This window comes from Lethenteron reissneri, chromosome 68 (assembly GCF_015708825.2).
Source record: "Lethenteron reissneri isolate LAM-NWPU_2019-01 chromosome 68, ASM1570882v1, whole genome shotgun sequence".
NCBI classification, from domain to species: Eukaryota; Metazoa; Chordata; class Hyperoartia; order Petromyzontiformes; family Petromyzontidae; genus Lethenteron; species Lethenteron reissneri.
In genome coordinates, this window is record NC_083846.1 from 3,074,948 (window position 1) to 3,100,492 (window position 25,545).

General features: G+C 54.0%; 2 protein-coding genes across 2 annotated transcripts in view; one reads left to right on the plus strand and one right to left on the minus strand.

The window, feature by feature from the left end:
• LOC133360329 (zinc finger C3H1 domain-containing protein-like) overlaps positions 1-24,787 on the plus strand; it is a 53,660-nt gene extending 28,873 nt beyond the window's left edge. The window contains 19 exon segments of the mRNA XM_061578977.1: positions 255-386; positions 1,374-1,495; positions 2,284-2,385; positions 3,749-3,895; positions 4,641-4,815; positions 5,478-5,667; positions 6,824-7,027; positions 8,342-8,615; positions 9,141-9,285; positions 10,652-10,859; positions 11,234-11,325; positions 11,902-12,012; positions 13,729-13,836; positions 15,774-15,939; positions 17,754-17,854; positions 18,867-18,968; positions 21,443-21,482; positions 22,922-23,083; positions 23,085-24,787. Of these exon segments, the coding sequence (XP_061434961.1) occupies positions 255-386; positions 1,374-1,495; positions 2,284-2,385; positions 3,749-3,895; positions 4,641-4,815; positions 5,478-5,667; positions 6,824-7,027; positions 8,342-8,615; positions 9,141-9,285; positions 10,652-10,859; positions 11,234-11,325; positions 11,902-12,012; positions 13,729-13,836; positions 15,774-15,939; positions 17,754-17,854; positions 18,867-18,968; positions 21,443-21,482; positions 22,922-23,083; positions 23,085-23,444 (2,941 nt within the window). The 3' untranslated portion in view covers positions 23,445-24,787.
• LOC133360360 (troponin I, slow skeletal muscle-like) overlaps positions 1-25,545 on the minus strand; it is a 277,194-nt gene that overhangs the window by 140,360 nt on the left and 111,289 nt on the right. The window lies entirely within an intron of this gene.

A 25,545-nucleotide genomic window follows, 5' to 3' on the forward strand; every position in this document is an offset into this window, starting at 1 on the left:
CAACACCAGTGACGGTTGTCTGAACTGGGGCTCCCCTAGGTCGACTCGGCCTCAAACGAGTACCTGGCGGTGTGCGCAAGCATCGCCACTGGGGAGACAAAGGCGGCCGGGCGTGGTGCCGAACCACCCTGCCCCCCTCGCGTGCCGTGCCGACCTTCGTAGTTGCTGTTGCTCGCGCGCGACAATGCTCGCCCCGAAAGTCTGCTAAGGCTACACGGTGGGGCGGGGAATCTTTGTCTCCGTTGGGTGTTTAGGTTCAGCACGTACTTCCGCACCAAGGAGCAGCTTCTGCTGAGTTCCCCGTCCTTCAGCAACAAGGTGGAGCCGCGCTGGAGCTTCTGCCACTTTGAGCTCACGGGGACGTGCAATGACGAGGACTGCCCCTGGTGAGACGCGAGATGGCAGAACACGCGACGGCTCCCTCCAGTAGTAATAGGTTTTTAAATCCTTTATATTAAGTTCACTTGCTTGCTTGCTTGCGCGCTTACGACCGTGCAAATCTTTCGGTCGTTTTTTAACCCACTTCCCGTGATCCAATCGAGCTGACATTTTGCACACAGACTCGTTGTGCGTGACAATTTATTTTCGTGAAATTTTTTTCCATAACTTTACACTTTTTAGGAAATTTTTTTTTTTTATTACCAATTGCTTAATGGTGGCAGGCAATCATCTGACCCATAGGTGGCAGCCATCTCAAGCCCTTTCAACTAGTACAAAAACTGACAACTTTATACAAGGCAACAAACAGCATCTGAATGTACCATTCAGACGCTGTCTCCCCGACAGACCTGGTCTTTACCTGAGGATGGCTGCTTGCGTTGTGGCCGAAACGTCGTGAGAATGATTTTATTATGTTTTATTTTTATTATTTTATTACTTCCCTTCTACGTGACTTTACCGAAAGAACCAAGAAGATGAATCCCTGCAGTCACGAAAGCTTTAAATCGAAACAAGGCATCATGTTTGCAATAACCACAACACAGGCAGTCAAAATGCATCATCTGGTCCAACACCAATGGAGACTAGGCTCTAAGAAAAGCTGTCTTTGGTGTGGACCAATCAACTTCAAGGACAGTGCATATCGTTATCATCATCAGAGTTGTTTCTTTTTGTTTGCATTTTGACTGCTTGTGTTGTGGTTATTGCAAACATGATCCCTTGTATAAAGGTGTCAGTTTTTTGTACCAGATAAAAGGGTGTAAAAACCTATTACTATATTTTGCTACTGGTAAAGGAGGTCTCGTAGTGTAAAAGTAAACACAGTTAACAGAGCAATATGGTGGCCTAACTTACAAAAAACACGACAACAGCAACAACCCTCCCCCCCCCCATACTCATGCTGCTGCTGATGTGGCTGTTACTGACTGGTACAGGCAGCACATGGCGGACTGTACTCTGGGCCGGGAGGAGCTGTTCCAAGACATCCTCTCGTATGACCTCCCCCTGCTGGGCTGTACAAGTGAAAGTTCCCAGAAGGAGATAATCACCGCGGCCGGTAAAGCACCACGCACGCACGCTCGACAAAGACAAAGATCCCCTGTTTATAGCCTTGGCAGACTGTTGGGGCAAGTGCTGTTGGTGGGCAGCTTCGAGATTGAAAACGAATTTCTTTGGGACTGATTTTTGAGTTTAGTCTGTTGTTCTTAACCCCCCCCACACCTCCGTTTGGCACGGTTGGCTACGTACGGTGCGAAGGAAGTTCACCGTACGTACCTAATGAAGAGATGTCGCACGCCACTGATGTTTAGCTGTTGCTGGGAATGGATCTCTGGTCGCTGGGTCCGTAGCTCCAGGTGTCCTAACCACTCCACCACCAGCCGCACCGCCCTTAATCCGACTCAACTCAAGAAGCAATAGAAAACGGTGGAGACAATCTACACACCATTCAAAGTAAATCAAAAAAATCAAATGGCTAAGTCTCAACACATCCATTCGTCGATAACAGTGTCCTTTAGAATAGGTAATAGGCGACGTTTCGGGCAATGGCTCTTCAATGGCTCTTCTTCAGAGCACGTATAATTAACTGTAAGTGGGTAAACGCAACCTTACGTTCTTGTCACCTAATTTGCACACCGGGTCATCGACGGCTGACCGCTACGTAGGAGTACCGCGGCCGCGCCGCATCAGTGGCTCGGTTGACAACGTCTTCACTGCATGGTTTATTCTTTTTTGGGGTGGGGGGCGGGGGGGGGGGTCTGGTACGCACGCATGTACGTTGAACTCCCTTTCGGCCGCGCTAATCAGAGGCGGCGTCTCTCCCCTGCCTCGCCGATGGTCGCGCAGAGAGCTACGTGCGTGGCGTGCTGGGCCCCAACACGGAGCGCGTGACGGCCGATCAGGTGGCCGTGCTGCTCGTGGGCAAGGTCAACGAGCGCGCCCGCCACCGTGAGTGTCATCGTCCGCGCCGCCACCACCACCAAAGATAAAGACAAAGATCTGCCGGATAATTCTAGATTTGAAGCTTTCGTGACTGCAATGATTCATATTCTTAGGTTTTTTCGGTAAAGCCACGTAGGTAAAACATTTAAATTAAAATTAATAAAAGTTAAATTAAAATAAAATCACGACGTTTCGGAGGCAACACAAGCTTCCGTCTTCAGGTGGAACCTCTCACTTGATACAGCAATCGTGCTGTGACGGTTCCACCTGAAGACGGAAGCTTGTGTTGCCTCCGAAACGTCGTGATTTTATTTTTTATCTACGTGACTTTACCGAAAAAACCTAAGAATATCTGCCGGATAGCCTGAATAGACCGTTGGGGCAAGTGCTTTGAGCGAGCGCCTATGAAAGCGGGGCAAGGCACATGAAGGTGGTGGGTGGCCAACACCACGCCCGGCCAACTTTGTCTCCCTAGTGGCGATGTTTACTACACACCACACCAGGTACTTGTTTCAGGCCGAGTCGAATTAGGGGGAGGCCCAAGACCGGTTCAGATAATCGTCAATCGTCACTTTGTGTTGGCCGTGAGCGGGAATCGAACTCGGGTCGCCGGGTTCGTAGTGCAGCAAGGTCAACGGCCGGGCCCGCCAGCGTGAGTGTGACTCCGCTAGCAAGCGTGCCGGGCTTGCCACGGCGCCGCCACCACCACCACCGCTCTTGCTAGCTTACGACTGCCGCTAGGATCGGTAACGCGCCGCTGCCCGCCGCACAGAACTCGCTCGCTCTCGGAGGGGAGGAGGAATCGCGGTCGAGCGGGAAGGCAGCAGTCAGGCGGCGAGCCGGTGCTGCCAACAATTGCCCGAGTTCTGCGGTCCTCCACACGTCAAGATTGTTTCACCCAATTGATCCGGGTCTTTTTACGTGTGGGTGGAAACCCGGAGCGCTCTCTGCAATACAATGGGGACTCATAATAAAACAATAAAATAAAACATTCTATGTGACTTTACCGAAAGAACCAAGAAGATGAATCCCTGCAGTCACGAAAGCTTTAAATCGAAATACAATGGGGACATGATATTAATCCGCACTTTGCTGGACCGCCTTCTCCTGGCTAGCCAATGGGGTCCAGCACCTCTTCCTCGACGTCAACGGGAAGGGAGTCTCGCACAACATCTGTGCGGTGATCGCAGGCAGTCCATGCACAGCAGCCGTAAAAACCGCGGGGTGGGCTCGGTGCGCCGGGTGATGGTGGGTGGGGGTGTTAACGGACTCGGCTAACAAGGGGATTGGTAGGGTCGGGGTTGGTGACACGCCATTGCTCCGGAGACTCGCGCTGACTGGTACCGCCCCCCCCGCCCCCCCACCGCAGAACCCCCCTTCACCACGTTCAAGGAGCGGCGGGCGTGGCGGCCCGTGGCCGTGAGGAAGACGAACGCGGCGGGGACGGCCGGTGGGAGCGACAGCGAGAGCGGCGACGACGGCGTTGACCGCGGGGCGCTCCCCGGGCCCGGCAAGCGTGAGAGATTGAGCGCGGACACACACGGTGACGCGCAGGCACACGGTGACGCGCAGACACACGGTGACGCGCAGGCACACGGTGACGCGCAGGCACACGGCGACTCGCAGGCACACGGTGACTCGCAGGCACACGGTGACTCGCAGGCACACGGCGACTCGCAGACACACGGCGACTCGCAGGCACACGGCGACTCGCAGGCACACGGCGACTCGCAGGCACACGGCGACTCGCAGGCACACGGCGACTCGCAGGCACACGGTGACGCGCAGGCACACGGTGATGCGCAGGCACACGGTGACGCGCAGGCACACGGTGACGCACAGACACACGGTGACGCGCAGACACGGTGACACGCAGACACATGGTGACGTGCGGACACCACCGCTAGTCGACACCAACATGATGACGCTGTGACGTGCAGACACGGCGACGCGCAGACACACGGTGACGCGCGGACACATGGTGACGTGCGGACACCACCGCTAGTCGACACCAACATGATGACGCTGTGACGCGCAGACACGGCGACGCGCAGACACACGGTGACGCACAGACACGCGGCGACGCGCAGACACGGTCGCTAGTGAACAAAGTGACACCCAATCACTTGGCGCTCGTCAAACGCAGATCATGCGGGTGTGGGAATACTCTCCGGGCTACCGACCTGGACAGTCCGGGCTGATGTGAGTCTACCCCACTCCCCCCCCCTTACCCCCCCCCCTCTCACCACGTGCCCGTGTAGCCGGTCCAGCCGTGGCACGGCAGGTCGAGGCGGCGGCGTCGGCGGCGTGCAGCGAGCGCTACTTCAGCGCCGGCTCGGATGACGCCGCGCGGCTCGAGGAGGCCGTGGAGCGGAGCCCCGGCGACATCCAGCTGTGGATCAAGCTGTCCGAGAAGTACCTCCACCAGCCCGAGTGGTACGGACCCCCCCGCACGCACGCCGGTAGTACGGCACTGCTGCGTCAGGCAGCTTTCTTTGAGACTAGGCTCAAAGATGTGGACCAATCGGTTTAAAAGACGATGCATAGACTATCGCAGCATGTTATGTTTTTTTTCACCACAAGTATATGTGGTTATTGCAGACATGATTCCTTGCAAAAGGTTTCAGTTTGGTGTGTTAACATCTTAACACAACTGTTTTAGTGCCAGAAAAGGGAAAACCCTATTATCATAATTGAATACTGGCTTCAGTTTGGTGTTTTAACATCTTAACACAACTGTTTTAGTGCCAGAAAGGGTAAAACCTATGCTTATATTTCGATACTGGCAAGGGAGGTCCCATGATGTGTGCATTTACTTTGAAGCTGATTTGGCCTTCACCAGAGGCGACGGCCCCCTTAATGACCTTGTCTCACCACCGGTGTTGCAGCAGAGAACGACGCCAAAAGGTGGACGGCACAAAGGCGATGCGAATATCGCATCATCCGTAGCTCGGGTTGAGCAGTTAGATGCAAATGTAAATGACACATGAATAATTTGTTCATCAAAGTGCCCCCAACTCTGTCCCGCCCCTCCACTCCCGTCCCACCGCCCCCACCCCCCTGTCCCTCTGCGACCTTCGCCCCCCCCCCCACCCTAGCGACCCCACGGAGGCGCTCAACGCAGCCCTCAACTGCCTGTCGCGGGCGCTGGAGGCGAACCGCGGCAGCGGCGAGGTGTGGGGTCGCTACCTGGCGCTGTTCGCCGGCTGCGTCGGCAGCCACAAGGAGCTGCAGGAGATGTGCGAAGTGGCCGTGGGCTACGCGCCCGACCACGGCCTGTGGTGGCAGGTGAGACGGGGGTGCATCGCGTGTGTGTACGTGCGCGTGTGTGTGCGCGTGTGTGTGAGCGTGTGTGTACACGTACGTGGGGAGCGGTAGTGTAGCGGTTAGCGCGCTGCGCTATGAACCTGGCGACCCGGGTTCGATTCCCGCTCACAGCTAACACCAGTGACGATTATCTGAACCGGTCCTGGGCCTCCCCTAGGTCGACTCGGCCTTAAATGAGTACCTGGTGCGGTGTGTAGTAAACATCACCACTACGGAGGCAAAGGCGGTCGGGCGCGGTGCTGTGGCCACCCACCCCCTCGTGTGCCGCGCCGGCCTTCACAGGTGCTCGCTAACAGCACTTGCCCCAACAGCCTGTTCAAGGCTATATGGGGAGGCTTTATTGTACGCGTATGTGTGTATTCGGTCAACGTACGGCACCTGGGTTTGTGACCTATCAAGCAGGCCTTTTGACACATTGCCTCGGATTGCACGTGGCCTGGCACAAGCGCCGTGGTGACCCGTACCTGGTGCGACGTGTCAATATCAGCACTGGGAAGACAAAGGTGGCCGGGCATGGCTCTGGCCACACCACCGCATTGTGCACCGTGCCGCCCTTCTTAGGCGTTCACTCACAGCACTTGCCCCAACAGTCTGTGAAAGTGTGGGGGCTCTGGGATCCTAGACAGATAAGCCTCGGCGCCAGGATCCCAGGCAACCCAGACGCTTAAGCTCCTTGGCGCCACCAACGGGGGGGGCTGTGTGTGCTCTGTGGGATATCTGGGGGCGCACACAGCCCCACCCCTCGTTGGGGACGAGGCATAAAAGGGCAGCTCCCTGGCCGATCGGGGCCAGTCGCAGCTCAAGACCCAAGACCCGCCAGCCAGCCAGCTTAGGACCCTGGACCCCCTCGTCCCGCTTGTCCTTGTAAGGGCCGGGACGCTGTGAGGGCCGGTGGTGGGACTCTGGGACTCCCGGCTCTACGTCCTTGTAAGGGCGAGTTCCGAGGAAGCCAGAGTCCAGACCCGCACCTTGGCTCGGTCGGATCAATGAGCCTCCCCTAGGGTAATTGTAGCCAGAGGACCCCAGAGCGTAGCCAGAGTAGTGTATCTAGGCTGTGTACCAATTTTTTTCGTCTTGGTTTTCACGTCTGTGTCTGTGTGCGTGCGTGCGATCACAGTACCTCTCGCTGGAGCGGACGTACGAGGGCAAGGACTACGTCTGCTCCCGTCTGCTCCAGTTCCTCGTCGCCACGGCGCCGGCGGCGGCGGCGACGGCGGCCGACCGGCGCCTGCACTCGCACCGCCTGCTCGAGGGCCTGCTCTACCGCGTGCAGCTCAACGTCTGCACGGGGCGCCTGCAGCTGGCGCTCGAAATCTTCCGGGTGCGCACGAGGCGGCAGCCGCTTGAGCTGTCGTGCCCCGCCGATTGGCGCTCGCCACGGCGCTAGCTGCAGCAGAGGTTGCAAACGGGTTTTGATTCCTTACCCGTTCCCTACCCGTACCCTACCCGAAATGAGTGACAAACGGTTACTCACCAGTGACTCACGGCCTACCCGTACCCGTACCCGGCCGCACCAGGGTCGCAAACGGGTACCCGTACCCGGCCGGGTACGGGTAGCCGGATATCTGGTAGGGTACGGGTATCGGGTACCCGGTTGCGACCTCTGAGCTGCAGTCACGACCCATCCCCCCCTTCCCTGTGTGTCTCTCTCTCTGTCATGGTTGTAGCGACGTCTCTCGGTCCGGCCGACGTCCGATTCCAACTGTGTAACGTCTCTCCTAACGCAGTGGCGAGATGTTAACCACTTCGCCTGGTGTGCAAGAGGTCATGGGTTCGATCCCGACCCTGACGCCTGCTGCTGTATATGTGGAGTTTGTACATCTCTCTCTGCCAGTGGTCGCGTGGATTTATCTCCGGGTCCTCCAGTTTTTTCCCCTCTACATTTAGAATCAATGTCAAGCGTTTTAGAGTATTCGGCCGCTATAAATTTCCACGTGATGATGATGAGCCTTGAAAAAGAGAGTGCCTTACCTGCTAAAATGTAAAATATTTGAATCTTGATTTGAAGCTTTCGTGACTGCAGGAATCCATACTTTTTGGTTCTTTCGGTAAAGTCACGTGGGTAGAAAGAATAATAGATCGCGACGTTTCGATCTAATTTTTTTGCTACCTACGTGACTTTACCGAAAGAACCAAACAGTATGTAAAATATTTTAGTTTAATACTTTAGTTTACATGCCGTGTCCTTTCGCAAAGAAGTCGGCGATCGTGCCCTGCATTTTTAAATCAAAATTGAAAACTAATTTCTATAGAACTGCTTCTTGCATTTCGTTTGTTCTCCTTCTCCCGCATTTCCGATTTGGCACGGCTGACTTTATACGGTGCGAACGAAGGGAGCGTAAAGAGGAGAGGGTCACCGTACGTACAGTGAATTTGAAACACGAGCGTCCAACTGCATAAAATCGGCGCTTCGTGGGAACAACGCAACCTGAAAAACACACCGGGATAGTGTATCGTAGATCACGGCAGCGGAAACCTCTCTCTTGCCGTGGGCCACGCACGAACGACTTCCATGCAACCTCCGTCCACGACACTTCTCAAGAGCTCGTTAATCTGCGTGCGGCGTTGGTCCACGGGAGGATGCGTGCGCGTCTCTTACACGTGGCGCCATGCGCGCGCGCCCGTCCGTCCACAGCAAGCGCTGAAAGCCGACAGCACCGCCGGGAAAGAAGAGGAGGAAGAGGCGACGCGGGAACCGTGCGTGTCGGCGCTGCTGCTCCCCACCGACCGCGCCATCGCGTGGCTCTCTTATCTCCACGCCGTCGAGTTTGGCGAGCTGCCCTCCGCCCTCGCCGACCCGGCCTGCTCGCTGCCCGGCGCCCTCGTGCGCAAGGAGCCCTTCGTGCTGCCCTGGCGCCGGCGCGGCGACCTCAAGACTCCGCCAGCCGCGCTGCTGGTGTTGCTGCAGGGTAGGGGACCTCTGGAGGGGTGGAGGGGTGGGTGGTTATCGGCATCCCTCGTGATGTTTACCGTCGGCTGGCAGGCGCGTGACGTTTTTATTACGGGCGGAGAGCTCGCCGCTTTGATTTTTGCTACAATGTTTGCGTGCACGTCAAACTTCTTTCGCGACGTACGCAGCCAACCGTGGCAATCGGAGGTGCCGACGGGTTGGATTTTGCGCGTGGATATTTCTCCGGGTCCTCTGGCTTTCTGCTCCACATTTAGAATCGACGTGAACGCGTTGGGAGTATTTGGCTGCTATGAATTTCCACGCGATGATGAACCACTTGGTTGAGCTATCATGTGACAAAGAGCTGCATAGCTCAGCGGTGGACCTTACCTGCTAAAATAAAAACTAGTTCATAGTGTAGTTTATCAGCCGGCGCTTCCCCCATCGAGCCATCCGCACGGGTGTTTGCGCACGGTACACCACGACGCGCCCGCAACTTCTCCCCCTGCCCCACCCCTCCCACCTTCTCCGCCACGCAACACAGAGGCCGTGCGAGCTTGCTCCAGTGATCCGGGCGGCGCTGACGACGATTGCGACGACGGCAGTGGTGGCGACGCCCGGGCAGAGACGTTGGCTGCGTGCCTGCCCATCCACAGGAACGCGCTGCGCGTGCACGCGCTGTGCGAGAGGTGCGTCTCCACTCTCGCGCGCCCCGCTAGCCGCTTGGTGCTGCCCCCCCCCCCTCCCCCCGTGTCTCCATGTCACCCTGCCCTACCCCCGCCGCCCCCCCCCCCCCCACGTGCCCGTCTTGCCGTATCCCACATTTTTCGATTTAAAGCGTTCTGGCCACATTTAGAATCAACGTGCGTTGAATAAGAACATTTGGCCGCTATGAATTTTCACGTGACGATAAGCTACTTCAATTTCGATTAAAGCTTTTGTGACTGCAGTGATTCGTCTTCTTGGATCTTTCGGTAAAGTCACGTAGAAGGGAAATAATATAAATAAAACATAATAAAATACAATTCTCACGACGTTTCGGCCACAACGCAAGCAGCCGTCCTCAGGTGAAGAACAGGGCTGTCGGAAAGACAGCGTCTGAATGCAGTTTTTCCGACAGCCCTGTTCTTCACCTGAGGACGGCTGCTTGCGTTGTGGCCGAAACGTCGTGAGAATTGTATTTGATTATGTTTTATTTTCATTATTTTATTATTTCCCTTCTACGTGACTTTACCGAAAGAACCAAGAAGATGTATCGCACATTGTTACTACAATGTGGGGCGTCGCGGTGGCGAGGTGTTACCTCCCTCGCCCCGACCTGTGACGCCTGTTGTATATTTAGAGTTTGCGTGTCTCTCTCTCTCTCTGTCGCTTTGTCTCCCCACATTCGGAATCGAAGTGCGTTTAGAGTATTTGGCTGCTATACATTTGCACACAAGCCACTTGGTTGAGCCGTCATTTGTGGTCAGGTCACTTCTGTAAAAAGAGCTACGTAGCTCGGGGGGCATTCCTTCGCTGGTTTCCGTGGAGCTCGACATTTTGGAGGGAGGTCTGCAAACTCGAAATGTACAACAGGTATCGGGTTCTAGATTTGAAGCTTTCGTGACTGCAAGGATTCATATTCTTTGTTTTTTTTCGGTAAAGTCACGTAGGTAAAAAATTTCAATTAATAAAAGTAAAATATTTTATTTTTATTATTTTAAAATTTTTTCGCTAAAGTCACGTAGGTAAAACAAATATAAATTAATAAAAGTAAAATATTTTATTTTTATTTTACTTTTATTAATTTTAATTTTTTTCGGTAAAGTCCCGTAGGTAAAAAAAATTTAAATTAATAAAAGTAAAATACTTTATTTTTATTTTACTTTTATTAATTTTTAATTTTTTACCTACGTGACTTTACCGAAAAAACCCAAAAATAGGTATCGGGTTCTAACCCACGACCCGCATCCCCAGCGAGGGAGAACTTCTCGCCAGCGCGTGCCCCCCCCCCCCCCCCCACTCAACATCCCGTTCGTTCCATCCTCATTCGCCCGCTTTTCCAAAACCCCGCAGCTGGGACGAGGCGCTTGCGCTGTGCGGCACGATCTGCACGGAGGCTGCCGGCACCCCGCTGGAGCTGGAGGCGTGCGCGGCGCTGGCGGAGACGCTCGTGCAGCGGGGCGACGCGGCGGAGGGCGCGAGGGCCTGGCTCGGGGCCCTGCGGCGCCGGCCGAGGGACGCGCGGCTCGCTTACCACGCCGCCAAGTTCCTCGCCGCCCACGTGAGTGGCGGAGCCGGGGTTTGCCGCTACGGCTACGGCTCCGGCGGGGGGTCCGCCCGGGTCGAGATGATTTGGTCGCGCCCCGTGAGGTGTCGTCGTGAGGTCGAGAGAGCGGCCCTCGATGTCGGTGTCGAGTTCAAGATGTGGGAGGTCGTGGGTTTTGATCCCGACCCCTTGACGCCTGTTGTAGTATATATGGAGTTTGTGTGTCTCTCTCTCTCTCTCCCTGTGGTCGTGTGGATTTATCGTCGGATCCTCGGGTTTTTCCCCTCCGCAGTTCTAAGAACGTCTGACGGTGTCTGTGTCGTGACCACGCCAGTAGCTCTGGTCGTTGCGAGGTGTGGAACGTCCGTCTGTCGTCTGTGTCCGTTCAGGCTGTGGAGGAGAAGCCGATCGCTGTGCTTGAGTCCCTCGCGGCGGCGTTCTTCGCGGAGGAAGAGGCGGCCACCACCGAGCTCCTGTTCAGGTGCTGCCCCCCCTCCCTTCCTACCCGCGAGTCACGTGCACGTGCCATGTGACCACAGCCGGCAGAAGGTATAGCAACCGGAAGGTTGTGATTTCAAGTCTGGACCGTGGGTCGACTGGTCATCTTCATCGTGGTGCGATCGATGGGTTTGCGAGGCTCGTCGACTGAACCCTGAACCCTAGCTCATTAGTCGCGCACACAGCGCGCTCGCCACAAATGAACCACCAATACCTTGCTGATCTCGTCAAGCAGCACAATCACGTGAACTCCGTTCACCCTCACGGCGACTTTTGGCTCGCCATCGAAGACTCGCCGCATCGTATGGCGCTTTCAGATGCACTTCTGCAGATGTCCGGGACGCTCTCCCCTCCGATATTAGGAAGCCGCTGGAGCGGTGCACTTTTAAATCATCAACTTGTTTGAAAACTCATTTCTTTAGAACTGCTTGTTGTGTTTAGTTTGTCCTTCCCCCGCACCTCCGATTAGCGCGGTTGGCTACGTACGGTGCGAAGGAAGCTCAACATACGTACGTGCGCGTAACACGTGTTGCGTAACACGTGTTGCGTTCATCTCCAGGTCTCTGCTCGGGTGCCCCGTGCCGTACAACTTCCGAGCCCCCGACTTTGCGGCCGGAGTCTCGCGTGAGACGCTGCAGGCCCAGCAGGGCTACCTGTGGCTCTGCTACTGGTACGTTTCCCCCCCCCCCGCCCCCCCACAATGAACTTTTTCGTGATCAATACGATGCGAATCTTCACGAGGCCTCACTCGTGCGCCGTGGTGGCTAGGAGATGTTAACTACCTCGCCTGGTGTACAGGAGGTCGTGGGTTTGATCCCGACCCTGACGCCTGCTGCTGTATATTTGGAGTTTGCGTCTCTCATCATTATCACGGTGGCTAGGAGATGTTAACTACCTCGCCTGGTGCACAGGAGGTCGTGGGTTCGATCCCGACCCTGACGCCTGCTGCTGTACATTTGGAGTTTGCGTCTCTCATCATCATCATCACGGTGGCTAGGAGATGTTAACTACCTCGCCTGGTGTACGGGAGGTCGTGGGTTCGATCCTGACCTTAATGCCTGCTGCTGTATATTTGGAGTTTGCGTGTCTCTCTCCCCGTCGTCTCGTGGATTTTTCTCCGGATCCTCTGGTTTCTTCTTCGTCCACGTTTAGAATCGGCGTTACGCGTTGAGAGTATTTGGCTGATAAAATTTACAAACAACGATGAACCACCATTGAAACCTCCTTTGCCAGTAGCAAAATATGTTAATTGTTTTTTTACCCTTTTATCTGGCAACAAAACTGACACCTTTTTTTACAAGAAGTCATGTTTGCCTTTTGGCGTCATCTGGTGCAACACCACGCGAGACTAGGCTCTAAGGAAAGCTGTCTCGGGTGTGGACCAATCAACTTCGAGGACAGTGCATACATTATCAGAGTTGTATTTTTTGTTTGCATTCCGACCGCATGTATTGTAGTCAATGCAAACATGACTCCTTGTAAAAAAGGTGTCAGTGTTGTTGCCAGATAAAAGGGTAAAAGACGATGAACAACTCTGTCGAGCTATAATTTGTGGTCAGGTTGCTTTGGATAAAGATCTATTTAGCTCACTGGGGTCTTACCTGGTAAACTAAAAATATACAAGATTAGAAGTTTTCGTGACTGAAAAAATCCATATTCTTTGGTTCTTTCGGCAAAGTCGCGTAAGTGAAAAAGAAAAGATAAAATAATTATATAAAAAAAATGAATCACGACGTTTTGATTGCAACACAAGCAATCATCATCAGGTGTGACAATCACAGCAAGAAATTTTACTGAAGTGGGAGAGAAGCCGGAGTCAAGGGGTTTATACTGGGCAGGGTGGGGGGGGGGGGAAATGGGGTCGGGCTGTAGGTGTGCGGGGGGGGAGAGCTACGCATCTACAACGAATGCCGTCAAAACAGATGATGGTACTCGCAACAAAATAGCCACACTGCTGAACGCCAAGGATGTAATTAAGTCGGTGAAATAGACTCGTATCCGATAAATAAGATGGGACAACTATGAACTATATTCTTGGTTCTTTTGGTAAAGTCACGGAGAAGGGAAATAATAAAATAATAAAAATAAAACATAATAAAATAATTCTCACGACGTTTCGGCCACAACGCAAGCACCCGTCCTCAGGTGGAGAACAGGTCTGTCGGGAAGACAAAGTCACATAGAAGGGAAATAATAAAATAAAACTATGAACTGTGAAATTTTTGTACGTTTTTTTATTATAATTGTTTTCCCCTACGTGACTTTCCCGAAAGAACCAAAGAGTATAAACTAAAAACAGTTGGTGGCGGTGTCGTTGTTGCGGCGTTGCTGTGCGTGGCGTGCGGCTTTTGACGGGACGACCTTGTGTGTGTGTGTGCGGTGGTAGCTCCTGGCAGGTGTTGGCGAGTCCCGCGGCCGGAGCGACGGACGCCCACGAAGCTGCCCTGGGGGCGGCCCAGCTGACGGAGGAGCCGCTGCGGCTGCTGTGGTTGGAGTGTGTTGCCCACGCTTGCACGAGCACCCGCGCGGCACAACCTCGCTCTGTTAGCGGTGGCTATGAGATGTTAACTACCTCGCCTGGTTCACGGGAGGTCGTGGGTTCGATCCCGACCCTGACACCCGTATGTTGAGCTTTTGCAACTACCTCGCCTGGTTCACGGGAGGTCGTGGGTTCGATCCCGACCCTGACACCCGTATGTTGAGCTTTTGCACCGTACGTAGCCATCGGCGCTTATCGTAGGTGCGTAAGAATAATAGGTTTTTTACCCTTTTTTTCTGGCAACAAAACTATGACACCTTTTTACGAGGAATCATGTTTGCATTAACCACAATACCTGTGGTCCCCCGAGCCCTCATACTCTGATGGTGCATTGTCTTGAGTTGTGCGCCTTTTGGCGTCATCTGGTCCAACACCATGTGAGACTGGGCTCTAAGAAAATCTGTCTCTGGTGTGGACCAATCAATTTCAAGGACAGTGCATACATTATCAGAGTTGTGTTTTTTGTTTTCATTCTGACCGCAGGTGTTGTGGTTAATGCAAACATGATTCCTTGTAAAAAGGTGTCAGTTTTGTTGCCAGAAAAAAGAGTAAAAAACTAATTATTATTTATTCCATGCCAGCTGCACGTTCTCCCCGTGGTCACGTGGATTTTTCTCCGGGTCCTCCCCGTCCCACGTTTAGAAAAGTGATCTTGGGAGTATTTGGCTGCTACAAATGTCCGCGTGATGATGAGCCCACTTCATTGAGCTATCGTTTGTGACGGCCAGGTCGCGTCTGAAAAAGTGTCGTGCAGCTCGGTGGGCCTTAGCTGGTTAACTAAAGCTTTCGTGCAGTCACGAAAACTTTAAATCGAAAATTAAACTCAAAATAGTACAATAAAAATAGTTTCTAATAGCTTTGTGGACCAGATCGCCAGCGCACAAGTTATCCGGAGGACTTTGTGAAGCCCGTGTTTTTAGTGGGTATTTTAGGCGTGAAATTATGCCACTGACATCGTTGAATCAGCCCTGGGCCTCGCCTAGGTTGACTAGGCCTTAAACAGCCGGTGCAGTGTGTAGACATCGGCACTGGCAGCACCACCCCTTTGTGTCGTGTGCTACCCGTTGGCCTTCGTTCGCCGACAGAACTTTCCCCAAATAGTTTAGTTGGGCTACACGGGGAATTTGTGTGTGTGTGTGTGTGCCGTGCGTGCGCGTTTCCGTGTGCACGCGTGCGCTAGCGTAGTGGTGGGCGCGCTCCCACTACGAACCGGGTGACCGGATTTCGATTCCCCGCTCACGGAATCAAAGGCGGCCGGGCACGGTGCTGGCCACCCACCCCGTCGTTTGCCGTGCCGGCCTTCATCGGTGCTGCTACTCGCTAACAGCACTTGCCCCAAACAAGTCTGTTGAATTATGCCACTGACATCAAGGATTCATACAATTAGGTTTTTTCGGTAAAGTCACGTAGGTAAAAAATAAAATGAAAAATTAATAAAAGTAATAATAGAAATAAAATAAAATAATAAATCACGACGTTTCGGAGGCAACACAAGTCTCCGTCATCAGGTGGGACCGTCACAGCTAAATTTACTGTATCTAGCTGTGACGGTCCCACCTGATGACGGAGATTTGTGTTGCCACCGAAACGTCGTGATTTATTATTTAATTTCTATTATTACTTTTATTTTATTTTTTCCTACGTGACTTTACAGAAAAAACCTAAGAAGTAAGTCTGTTGAAGGCTATATGGTGGGGGGGCAAGATCTGTGCGTGCGTGTCTCTGCGTGCGTGTCTCTGCGTGCGTGTCTCTGCGTGCGTGTCTCTGCGTGCGTGTCTGCGTGTGCGTGTCTGCGTCGTGGTGACGTCACCGCCACTTAGTGGCGAATGGCGGTTGTTTTTGTTGTTGTTGTGTCTGCGCGTGCGTGTCTGCGCCCGCGTCCGTGTGCGCAGCTACCTGACGCAGGCCAAGGCGAGGCTGCTGGCGTCGGCGAGCAAAGCGCCGGAGCTGCGGTCGTTCACGGCGCTCGTGCACCGCTGCCTCGCCACGGTGCCGGTGCGGCGCGCCCTCCCGCACGCCTCCGCCAAGTACTGGGCCGACTACACCTTCCACAACCAGGTGCCCGCGCCCGGCGCTCCCATCCGGCAAGGAGCGTTAGACCATCGCGCGAAACTCGCGCTCGTCCTCGCTCCGGCGGGCGGAGTTTTGTTGGCCGAGCCGTTGGGACGGGCACGGTGGCGGCTTCGCGTCGCGCTTTCAGATGCACCTCTGCGGCCGTCCAGAGCGCCTCGCTCTTCCCTTGGACAGTAGGAAGCCACCGGAGCTGTGCACTTTAAAAATGTGCTTTTTGTGTTTAGTTTGTTGTCCTTCCCCCACCCCTCGGCACCTCGGATTAGCATGGTTGGCTACGTACGGTCCTAAAGATGTTCTACATACATAGACTCGTGCAGAGACCCACAGACTCGTGCAGAGACCCACAGACTCACACAGAGACCCACAGACTCAAACAGAGACCCATAGACTCACACAGAGACCCACAGACTCGCACAGAGACCCACAGACTCGCACAGAGACCCACAGACTCACACAGAGACCCACAGACTCACACAGAGACCCACAGACTCACACAGAGACCCACAGACTCACACAGAGACCCACAGACTCACACAGAGACCCACAGACTCACACAGAGACCCATAGACTCACACAGAGACCTACAGACTCACACACCCACACAGAGACCCACAGACTCACACAGATGCCCACAGACTCGCGCAGAGTTTGTTGTCCTTCCCCCGCACCTCCGACTAGCACATTTGGCTACGTACGGCGCTAAAGAAGTTTTACATTCATACGTCCGCCGCTTAATGGGAACGATGCAACCCGAAAAACACACGTCTCGTAGACTACGTTTGCGGGAAACCTCTCCCTTACTTCCCGAGGGCCACGCACGAACGACTTCCAAAATATCCGGGCTGATGGGCGAGCGCGCACCGCGCTACGAACGTGGCCGCCCGGCTCTGGCTTCCAGTCACGGGCCCGCGTCGGTGGCGCGTGATATCAGAACCGGTTCCCGGGGCCTCCCCCAACGTCGATTCCACCTTACACGAGTTCTCGGTGCGGCGTGTCAACATCGGCGCTGCGGAGACGAAGGCAGCCGGCCGTGGTGCCGTGACGGCAACACCACCTCCTCGTTCGCCGTGCCGGCCTTCGTAGGTGCTCCCCTCAACGAGCGGGCTACGAGTTATAGCTCTTTTTGAGAGACGACCTGGCCGCAAATGAGAGCTCCATGAAGTGGCTTATCACGTGGAAATTTATAGCGGTCAAATACTCTAAAACACGTGATGTCAATTCTAAATGTGGAGGGTAAAACCAGAGGACCCGGAGAAAAATCCACGCGACCACGGGGAGAACATGCAAACTCGGGCACCGTCAGGGTCGGGATCGAACCCACGACCTCCTGTACACCAGGTGAGGTAGTTAACATCTTCTAGCCACCGTGATGATGATGAGAGACGCAAACTCCAAATATACAGCAGCAGCAGGCGTCAGGGTCGGGATCGAACCCACGACCTCCTGTATAACAGTCGAGGTAGTTAACATCTCCTAGCCACCGTGATGATGATGATGATGAGAGACGCAAATTCCAAATATACAGCAGCAGGCGTCAGGGTCGAACCCACGACCTCCTGTACACCAGGCGAGGTAGTTAACATCTCACATCGGTCGGTTACGCCGTGAGGTCACCGCGTCGTCTGCGCTTATCTCCGCTTGTATCGTTCTGCGCGACGCTCGGCGGCACGGCTCCGCTCCCGCAGCCGGGATAAAATCGAGCCGTCCCGGTCGCGAGCCCGGCGCGGCTCTGCTGTGCTGTGGGAAAAAAAAAAGAGGCGCCAACGTCTTTGTGTCGGTCGGCTGACGGCCGCGTGCAGGTTGTGGACGTGTACGTGGGCTGCCTGCCGCCCTGCCAACGCTCGGCGGCGCTGGAGAGGCTGCACGCGCTGGCGCCCACCAACGCCGCGCTGGCGTTACGGTAATGCCACGCAAGGGGCGTCTCCGTCCGCCAACGGGGGGGCACGCTCCTCTATGCCGGCACGAGCCTCTCGCCCGCCACATCGCACTGCGCTCGCCCGGCCGTGATGTCTTATTACCGTCACTGACCTCATCGAGGGGCAATAAACCGTCATCCTCACAACGGCGGATTTTGGTTCGCAGTCGAACGAAGACGGTCACCGCATCGCGCGTGTTCATGTGCGCTTGTGCGGCCGTCTGGAACGCTCCTCCTTCCGATATTAGGAAGGTGCTGGAGCTGTGCACTTTTAAATCTAGATTTTCAAAAACTAATTTTTTTCCCACTGCGTTTTGTGTTTAGTTTGTTGTCCGCCCCCCCCCCCCCCCTGTACCTCCGATATGCACGGTTGGCTACGTTCGGTGCAAGAGGAGTTCAACATTCGTACGTCCATGATGCACAGCTCCAGCAAGCGACATCACACTGCCGTAGCCCCAGCAGGGCTCCTATACAGCCATGGCACACGCTGCGCTAACCCGCGCACTGCACCAACCTGCAATCGCATAACCCTCACGTGGTGGTGCGGTTTTTAAGGATGGAGGGACAGGACGACGACGATGATGATGATGGTGGTGGGAACAATGTTGGTGTCAACGTTAGTGTTGGTGGTAGCTGGAACCATGACGGTGATGATGAGTCGCAACAAGTGATATTGGTTGTGGCGACGGTGCTGATGATTGCGTTGCTAGAAATTGGACTGACGACGATCGTTGACGACGATGATGATGATAACGTTGATATTGGCCTTTGACGTTGGGTTGCGATGATAGCGTAGCCGGAATGATGATCGATGTTGGGTTGTGACGACGACGATGATGACCAGGGGATGAGTGATGTTGAAGTGGGGGAGGGGGTGGGTCGGTGGCGCTCATGACGATGAAGAAGATGGAAGGTGGGCTGCCCTTTGTGCTGCCCCTTCCTACCTCTACCCCTCCCTCCCTCCCCCATCCCCCCCCCCCTCCCCAACCCAACCCAGGTTGCTGGTGGCGGAGGCGGAGGAGGGAAACGTCCACAGCGTTGCTCTACAGGCCAAGCTGCTGATCCAGAGGCTGCCCTCCTGTCTTTTCATCTGGAAAATGTACTGTTGGGCCTCGACGCTCGGTGCCTTTAATGAACGCCGAGACAAAAAATCCCGCGGCCGGAATGTCATCCCCAGTTTTGAAGCTTTCGTGACTGCAAGGATTCATACTCTTAGTTCTTTCGTTAAAGTCACGTAGGTAAAAAATGAAATTAAAATTAATAAAAATAAAATAATAAAATCACGACGTTTCGGAGGCAACACAAGTCTCCGTCATCAGGTGGGACCGTCACAGCCAGATTTGCTGCATCAAGTGAGGCAGGGATTCAAGATGCAAGTTCTTAAATACAAGTTCAGGGGGAGGAGAAGGGGGGGGGGGAGCTTATCAGAATGTGGTAGCCAATGAATGGAACGTATCGGGAGGGGGGGGGCGGGGCTAAAAGAGAGCACGAGGTGCTCGTAGGCATCGACGTGGACGTTTTATTAATTTTAATTTCATTTTTTACCTACGTGACTTTACCGAAAGAACTAAGAGTATGTCATCCCCAGTGCCCTGTGCTTCACCACCACCACCATTATCATCAATGCTCATCGCTGCCATCATCATTACCATCATCGCCGAGACCGCCACTGTCATCGTGTGCACGTTGAATTTCTTTCACGCCGTACGTAGCGAAACCGTGCGATTCGGAGGTACGGGGGGGAGGGGAGAAAAACAACAAACGAATTATCATCACTATCATCATCCTTACCATTATCACCGTCACTACCATCATCATCAACAGCGGGTGGTAGTACCACCACCATCACTGTCATCATCAACATAACCACCACGACCATCGTTTATCAACGCTTTCATCACCACAATTGTTATCATCACGACTCCGGATCAGGATTCGCTTGATGAATCAAATGTGTAGTGGTCTCTAATGGCTGCCCGCGGGTCAATGTGCGCACGCAGTAGGTGCGAATTTAAATTGATTGATGATTTTTTTTATTGTTACTTACGCCCGCAAGATTCGACGAACGGTCTCGTGAACATTTAAGCCACCGATGCCGTTGTCCGCCGAGGCTTCGACCGGCATCGTACAAAACCCCCCCCTTTCCGTTAACCGCCGTCTCGCCACCGTCACCGCCCCCCTCGCCTGCCTGTTGGTTTTCTGGGTGGGCGTCTGCTCACAGGTGTGACATGCAGTGTCACCCCCGATGGCGGTGGTCACGTTGGCGTGCGGTTATAAAAATAAAGAAAGCCGCTACCCTCGTTCAAACGCCCCCCCCCAGGTGCCATCCGGCAGCTTTTGGCCATGGTGGCGACGGTGATCCCAACCACTCGCTCGGCACGTAACGATTCGCAGTCGGCGCTTTAACAATCGGCTCTTCCTTCGCTTCGCGGTACCCGTCTTGTGTCGTGCCGCGTGATTTCCTCCGTCGGCCCACAATGTTGGCGACCGGTAACGCGCGGTGGTTTTGCTCGAACCTTTAACGAACCGATTTCTTTAACCGCCGAAACGCGCGTACACGCGAGCGTAAGAACAGAGCCGTCGACTAATATCGGTGTTTGCCCCCGGCAGGAATTGTGCCTGCGGGGGAAACGCGCGCCGCGCGAAAAAATTGCGACGCAAAAACAACGCTAGAGTTCTCTCCAACTCTAGACGCAAAACATTTGGACCCGCAAGCAAAAATGTGATCCTCAAATTCGGAGAGTAAAACACGAGTTTGAGAGAACTCGATAAATGTAGAGCCATTGGTTTGATAAAAGAACTTGACGCTTTTGTCCAACGCTGGCCTTCGACGTAAAAAAAAAACTATGAAATGGTCGACGTTTCAAGCAACGGTCCTTCTTCGCAGCACGTAAGATGCCGGGGAGGTAGAGTGGAACATGCGGCGTCTCTGTGCTGTGAAGAACCATTGTCCCAAACTACCCCCCCCCGCCCCACGCTGTATACTTTTAAAAATATTTTAAAGCCGAAGTCTTCATGACGAATGCTAGTAGTTGTGTTATCCCCGCTGCTGCGCCGCTGCCCAAATGCTTTAAGTGTCACCGAGTAATGGATCCTTGAACAGAGTTGGGACACCGTAAATCGTTTTCCAGGCCTAATGCGCTGGCGCTTAGCGCGCAGGAGCTGAGCGACAATGTTGGATGTGTACCCCTGTTGTCGCCGTCACATCTGGGCCGGCGCGGTGGTTAGGAGATGTTAACTACCTCGCCCGGTATACAAGAGGGTCGTGGGTTCGATCCCGACCCTGACGCCTGTTGTATATTTGGAGTTTGCGTGTTTTCCCTGTGGTCGCGTGGATTTTTCTCCGGGTCCTCCGTTTTTTTCCCTCCCAATATAGAAACGTGTTTCAGAGTATTTGGCCGCTATAAAATTCCACGGCATAGCTCGGCGAGCCTTGCCTGGTAAAATAAAATAGTTTCTAGTTTAGTTTACCGCTCCTCTACTGCTTATGCTGTTGCCAATTGTTGCCACCGCTGCTGTAGCTGCTGTGTCTCCGTCGCCGCTTTAAAAGCAGCTTCCTCTTCCCGATTGCAGAGTCATCGCTGCCACGAGAAAACTTCACGGCCCGTCGGAGGTGAGGACCGACGCACCGATATATATATATACCGCCTTTGTGATTGGAGCGCGGCCTCGGTTGCCTGCAACACGCGTCGTCATCGTCGCCGCCGCCGCCAAATTTATTGTCGCAAACCGTTGAGTTACAGGTTACAGGTTGAACACGCTTTAATAGGGCGAGAGAAATTCGACACGCGACCGGGTCACTCCTGTTTACAGGAGTGACCTGCGGTTTCTGCCGGTCGTGGCCGATTTATTGCCGTGTATAATTCGGATTCAATAATTTGTGGTGTAAGTATCGAAATGTGGCAAATTTGGATCCCCCCCGAGGCTGACGCGTAGTGGCCTACTAAGCTTGCGAATGACGTCGGAGGGGGATCTTTAATGGGCAATGTGAAGCAGATGGCGCGTAGTGTAATAGTTTTAACACGTAGGCTTTCGCGACCAATATTATCCATGAGGTTTTGTTGGGTTCGGTCGCGTGAGTATAAATGTGTCGTTAAAGCCTGCCACCACCCCCGACACAGCCATTTAGCAACGTTTCTCACTTAAACAAAACATGCCAATTACCAGCTCAGCACAACGATGTGTTGGAGAGCAAACCCACAACATTACATGGGTGGAAAAAACCCCATTTTTCCAGCGGCAGGCATCGGGTTTTTTCTTTAATACAATTAAACCCGATTTCGGGGAATTAGAACCTGGTTTATTGAATACGAAACTCTGATCCAAGGCTTGGGCTGCTTCCTCGTCTGTGCTGCTATCGTACTCGGGGGGGCCGTCGGGCACGGGGTAGTCGTAGAATGCGGCGGGCAGGTTGGTCTTGATGAACACGAGCTTCTCGTCCACAATCGTGGGCGCCAGTGAGTTCCTTAGCTTGGAATGGATGAAGCCCATCGTTGAGAAGTGCGGTTCTGCAATTAGAACCAATTAAACCGGATTTCTCCCAATCTCAGATGATCGGGTTTAATATAAAAAGACAAACAACCGGAAGCAACAGGAGAGCTTCGCCATTCTTGCCCGATGAAGCTGATTGTAATTACCAGCGAAATGTCGTACTGCTCAAATTTTAAAATGCTGTTGATTCTCTCTTCAACACACCGGTGGGCTAAAGAAGTGAATTATTTTGTCCTTTGAAAGACGTGACACGTTTTTGACTGTTTGGCCGTGTCGGATGGTGGAGTGTTATGACACATAAATAACGCGATCTGATCCAAAAACTTATGAATTCGAGTACGGATTTCCGTCGGTAATTACAACCAAGCCTCATCAGCCGACAGCCAGATTTGCATAACAGTTATTGCAGTGGTTATCCAGGTCGGCCTGCCGAATTCAAACCACAAACGTCTGAAACGAATGCGCGATCGCTCGGCAACTCCCCCCACCCGCCCTCGGCGACGTGGAGAAAACATCGCGTTGCCCGAGCCCTAGCCGTGTGTGCTCCGTGTCTTCCCCCAGCTGCGGCGCCTGTTCGTCCGAGCTCTGCACTGCCTTCCGCTCTCCGCGTCGCTCTGGAAAGATGTAACCGACCGCACCTGCACCGCACGAGTGCTCGCGACACACACGGGGTGGCGGCGGTGGTTGCTAGATTTATTTGCTCTGCAGGTTTTCGGGGATGCGTTTGGGAAGGTCGGGACCGAGTTATCACTCCCCCGGCAGACGCTGCTGTGGTGTCGTGGTTAACACGCTAGACTTGCAATCCAGAGGGAGCCGGTTTGATTCCATCTCCCGGCGGGCAGGTTTCTTAAATCTGCCCACCCGCATTGCTGCACCCAGCAGCATAAATGGGCTTCACCAGTCGGATCGGGAGGTCATTTGTGGCGAGGTAAAGTGTGGTTACATCTCGGTTTTGGGTAAAGACCTCCCGACAGCCGATGCCCATCCCTCTTGTGATGCAGAAATCCATCTCTTGCACGTGAGCCGATTTCATCGCTCCATTTCCGGGGCCGGCCATCTGTTCCCGGGCGTTTCTCTGCGTTGACCGACAATCCGTCAGCGGTCTCAGGCATTGGCCATGCCCAAGCGCGCACTTAACTTTGCTTAACAGGCGACGTCCTGCAATTTCTCCGATGCGTTCTTCCGTCTGTCACTTAGGTGCAATTCGAATCGCACATCTCATCACGCGCTTTGCACGCTTTTCGTTCCATTTTCTTTTGTCCGCGTGCCATGCCCTCTGATCGTATCATCGCGGGTAATTTAAACTCGATGATGCCTGAGGATGTTGTTTTGCATTACACAAAGTTTTTTTCAAAAAGCACTCCACAACCTGCTGTCCGCTCGCCCATATTTCATCGTCTAGATCCCGGTCTGCTTTCTGATGTGCTTTCGAATCGTGTCCCTCGCAACAGATATTAACTTACAATAATAACAGTAAAATGTGGAGACTAACACACCATGGCAAGCACCGAGAAAAGTGTAATCTTCTCTGCCAAAAGCCCCCCACCCCCCCCCCCCCACTATTGCTTGGGGATCAGCTGTTTGGATACTGCTATTCTGTGCCTTCTTCTCTAGCTGCATCCTTCCCTCTCGCCCTCGGGTCTCCCTCTTACTCCTTGCGCAGTGCACCGGTGGCATCCCCATCGTCTCGATTTAAAACTTTCGTGACTGCAGGGATTCATCTTCTTGGTTCTTTCGGTAAAGTCACGTAGAAGGGAAATAAAAATCTTTCCGACAGCCCTGTTCTTCACCTGAGGACGGCTGCTTGCGTTGTGGCCGAAACGTCATGAGAATTATTTTATTATGTTTTATTTTTATTATTTTATTATTTCCCTTCTACGTGACTTTACCGAAAGAACCAAGAAGGTTAATCCCCATCGTCGTTCTAATTGCATCGTCTCTGTCTCTGGTCCAACACGTGCTCGATCCGTCCAAGTCTTGCCTCAAGAATAATAGTAGCAACCACCACCACCTCGCCGCCAAAGCACCAGTCTTCATTCCGTCTCCTTTCTCTCGGAAGATAATTTTCATCGTGGAATTCTCATCTCTGCCCGCTCGAGCACCCTCCTACTTTGGTGCCCCACGTGTATTGTGTGTGCACCGTGGCACCGGTGGGCCCAAAGCGTGTCGCGACGATCGGCTCGCCAGCTAGAAGAAAAACGCTCCCAACGCCATCGTCGCCGCTAACCCGTCGCCCCAACGCGTCGTCTCACCACCGTATGCACCGCGTGCAGTTTGTGCTCGCGGAAGCGGAGGCTGCGGCGTCGGCGTCGTCTTCGGCGTGCGGCGGCAAAGGGGGAGCGCCCGTGCAGCGTGCGCTGGCTCTGTGCCGCGAGGCCGGGGTCAGCCTTGCGGAGCTACTGCCCTCCTCCGTCACGCTCTCGCCAGGCCACGCCACCTCGTAAGTCCCCCCCGGCCTGGCGGTCGCCGGTGCCCGCCGGTGCCCGCCGCCACCCACCAGGGCGGAGGGGGGTGGCGGCGGGGGGGCGCGTGGGGGTGGCAACCACCGCCTCCTCCTGCCCAACTGTCCCAAGCCGCTGCGCTGTAAGTAAGCCCCGTCCCCCCCCTCCCTCCTGTGCCTGACACCACGTGACTCGTTCTGGGACCCCGAAGGCAGTATTATTAAAGTTTCCTCGCATTTACTTTTTAATGTCTGTCGAAACTGCGGTTGGGGGGGAGCGGAACGATCGATTTGAGTTTTTGCACCGCAGTTCGGTGCGGGCCTCGTTGGGTTTTAGTTGGGGCCCCCGTGCGTCTTCGCCGCACGTCTTTCACTGTGACGGGTGCAATCTCGTGAAACTTAAAAAAAAAACCCGGAAAAAATGCAAAACGGAGGAGAAATGCCGTGAACTCGCAGTATTTGCTACAGACGGTAACCATGGCTCCACTTTACCTGTTGTGTTAAAAGTTGCTCTGGAGGGCTCGGTTTTTGCAGGACTGCTGCGACAGATGAATAGTCCCCCACCCCATCACCAAGGCAAGGACCACCACCAGCAAGCGCTAGCACTTTGCCAAGAGTGGCCGTTTCTCTCTCTCTCGCGCGATGGGACTGTGAAGCCGGATCGGTTTACAAGAAACGAGAGGTCGGCTGGCAAGTTTGCGCTACTTTTGCGCTCGCAATGGCTGGTTCGCTCCGATCACCGTAG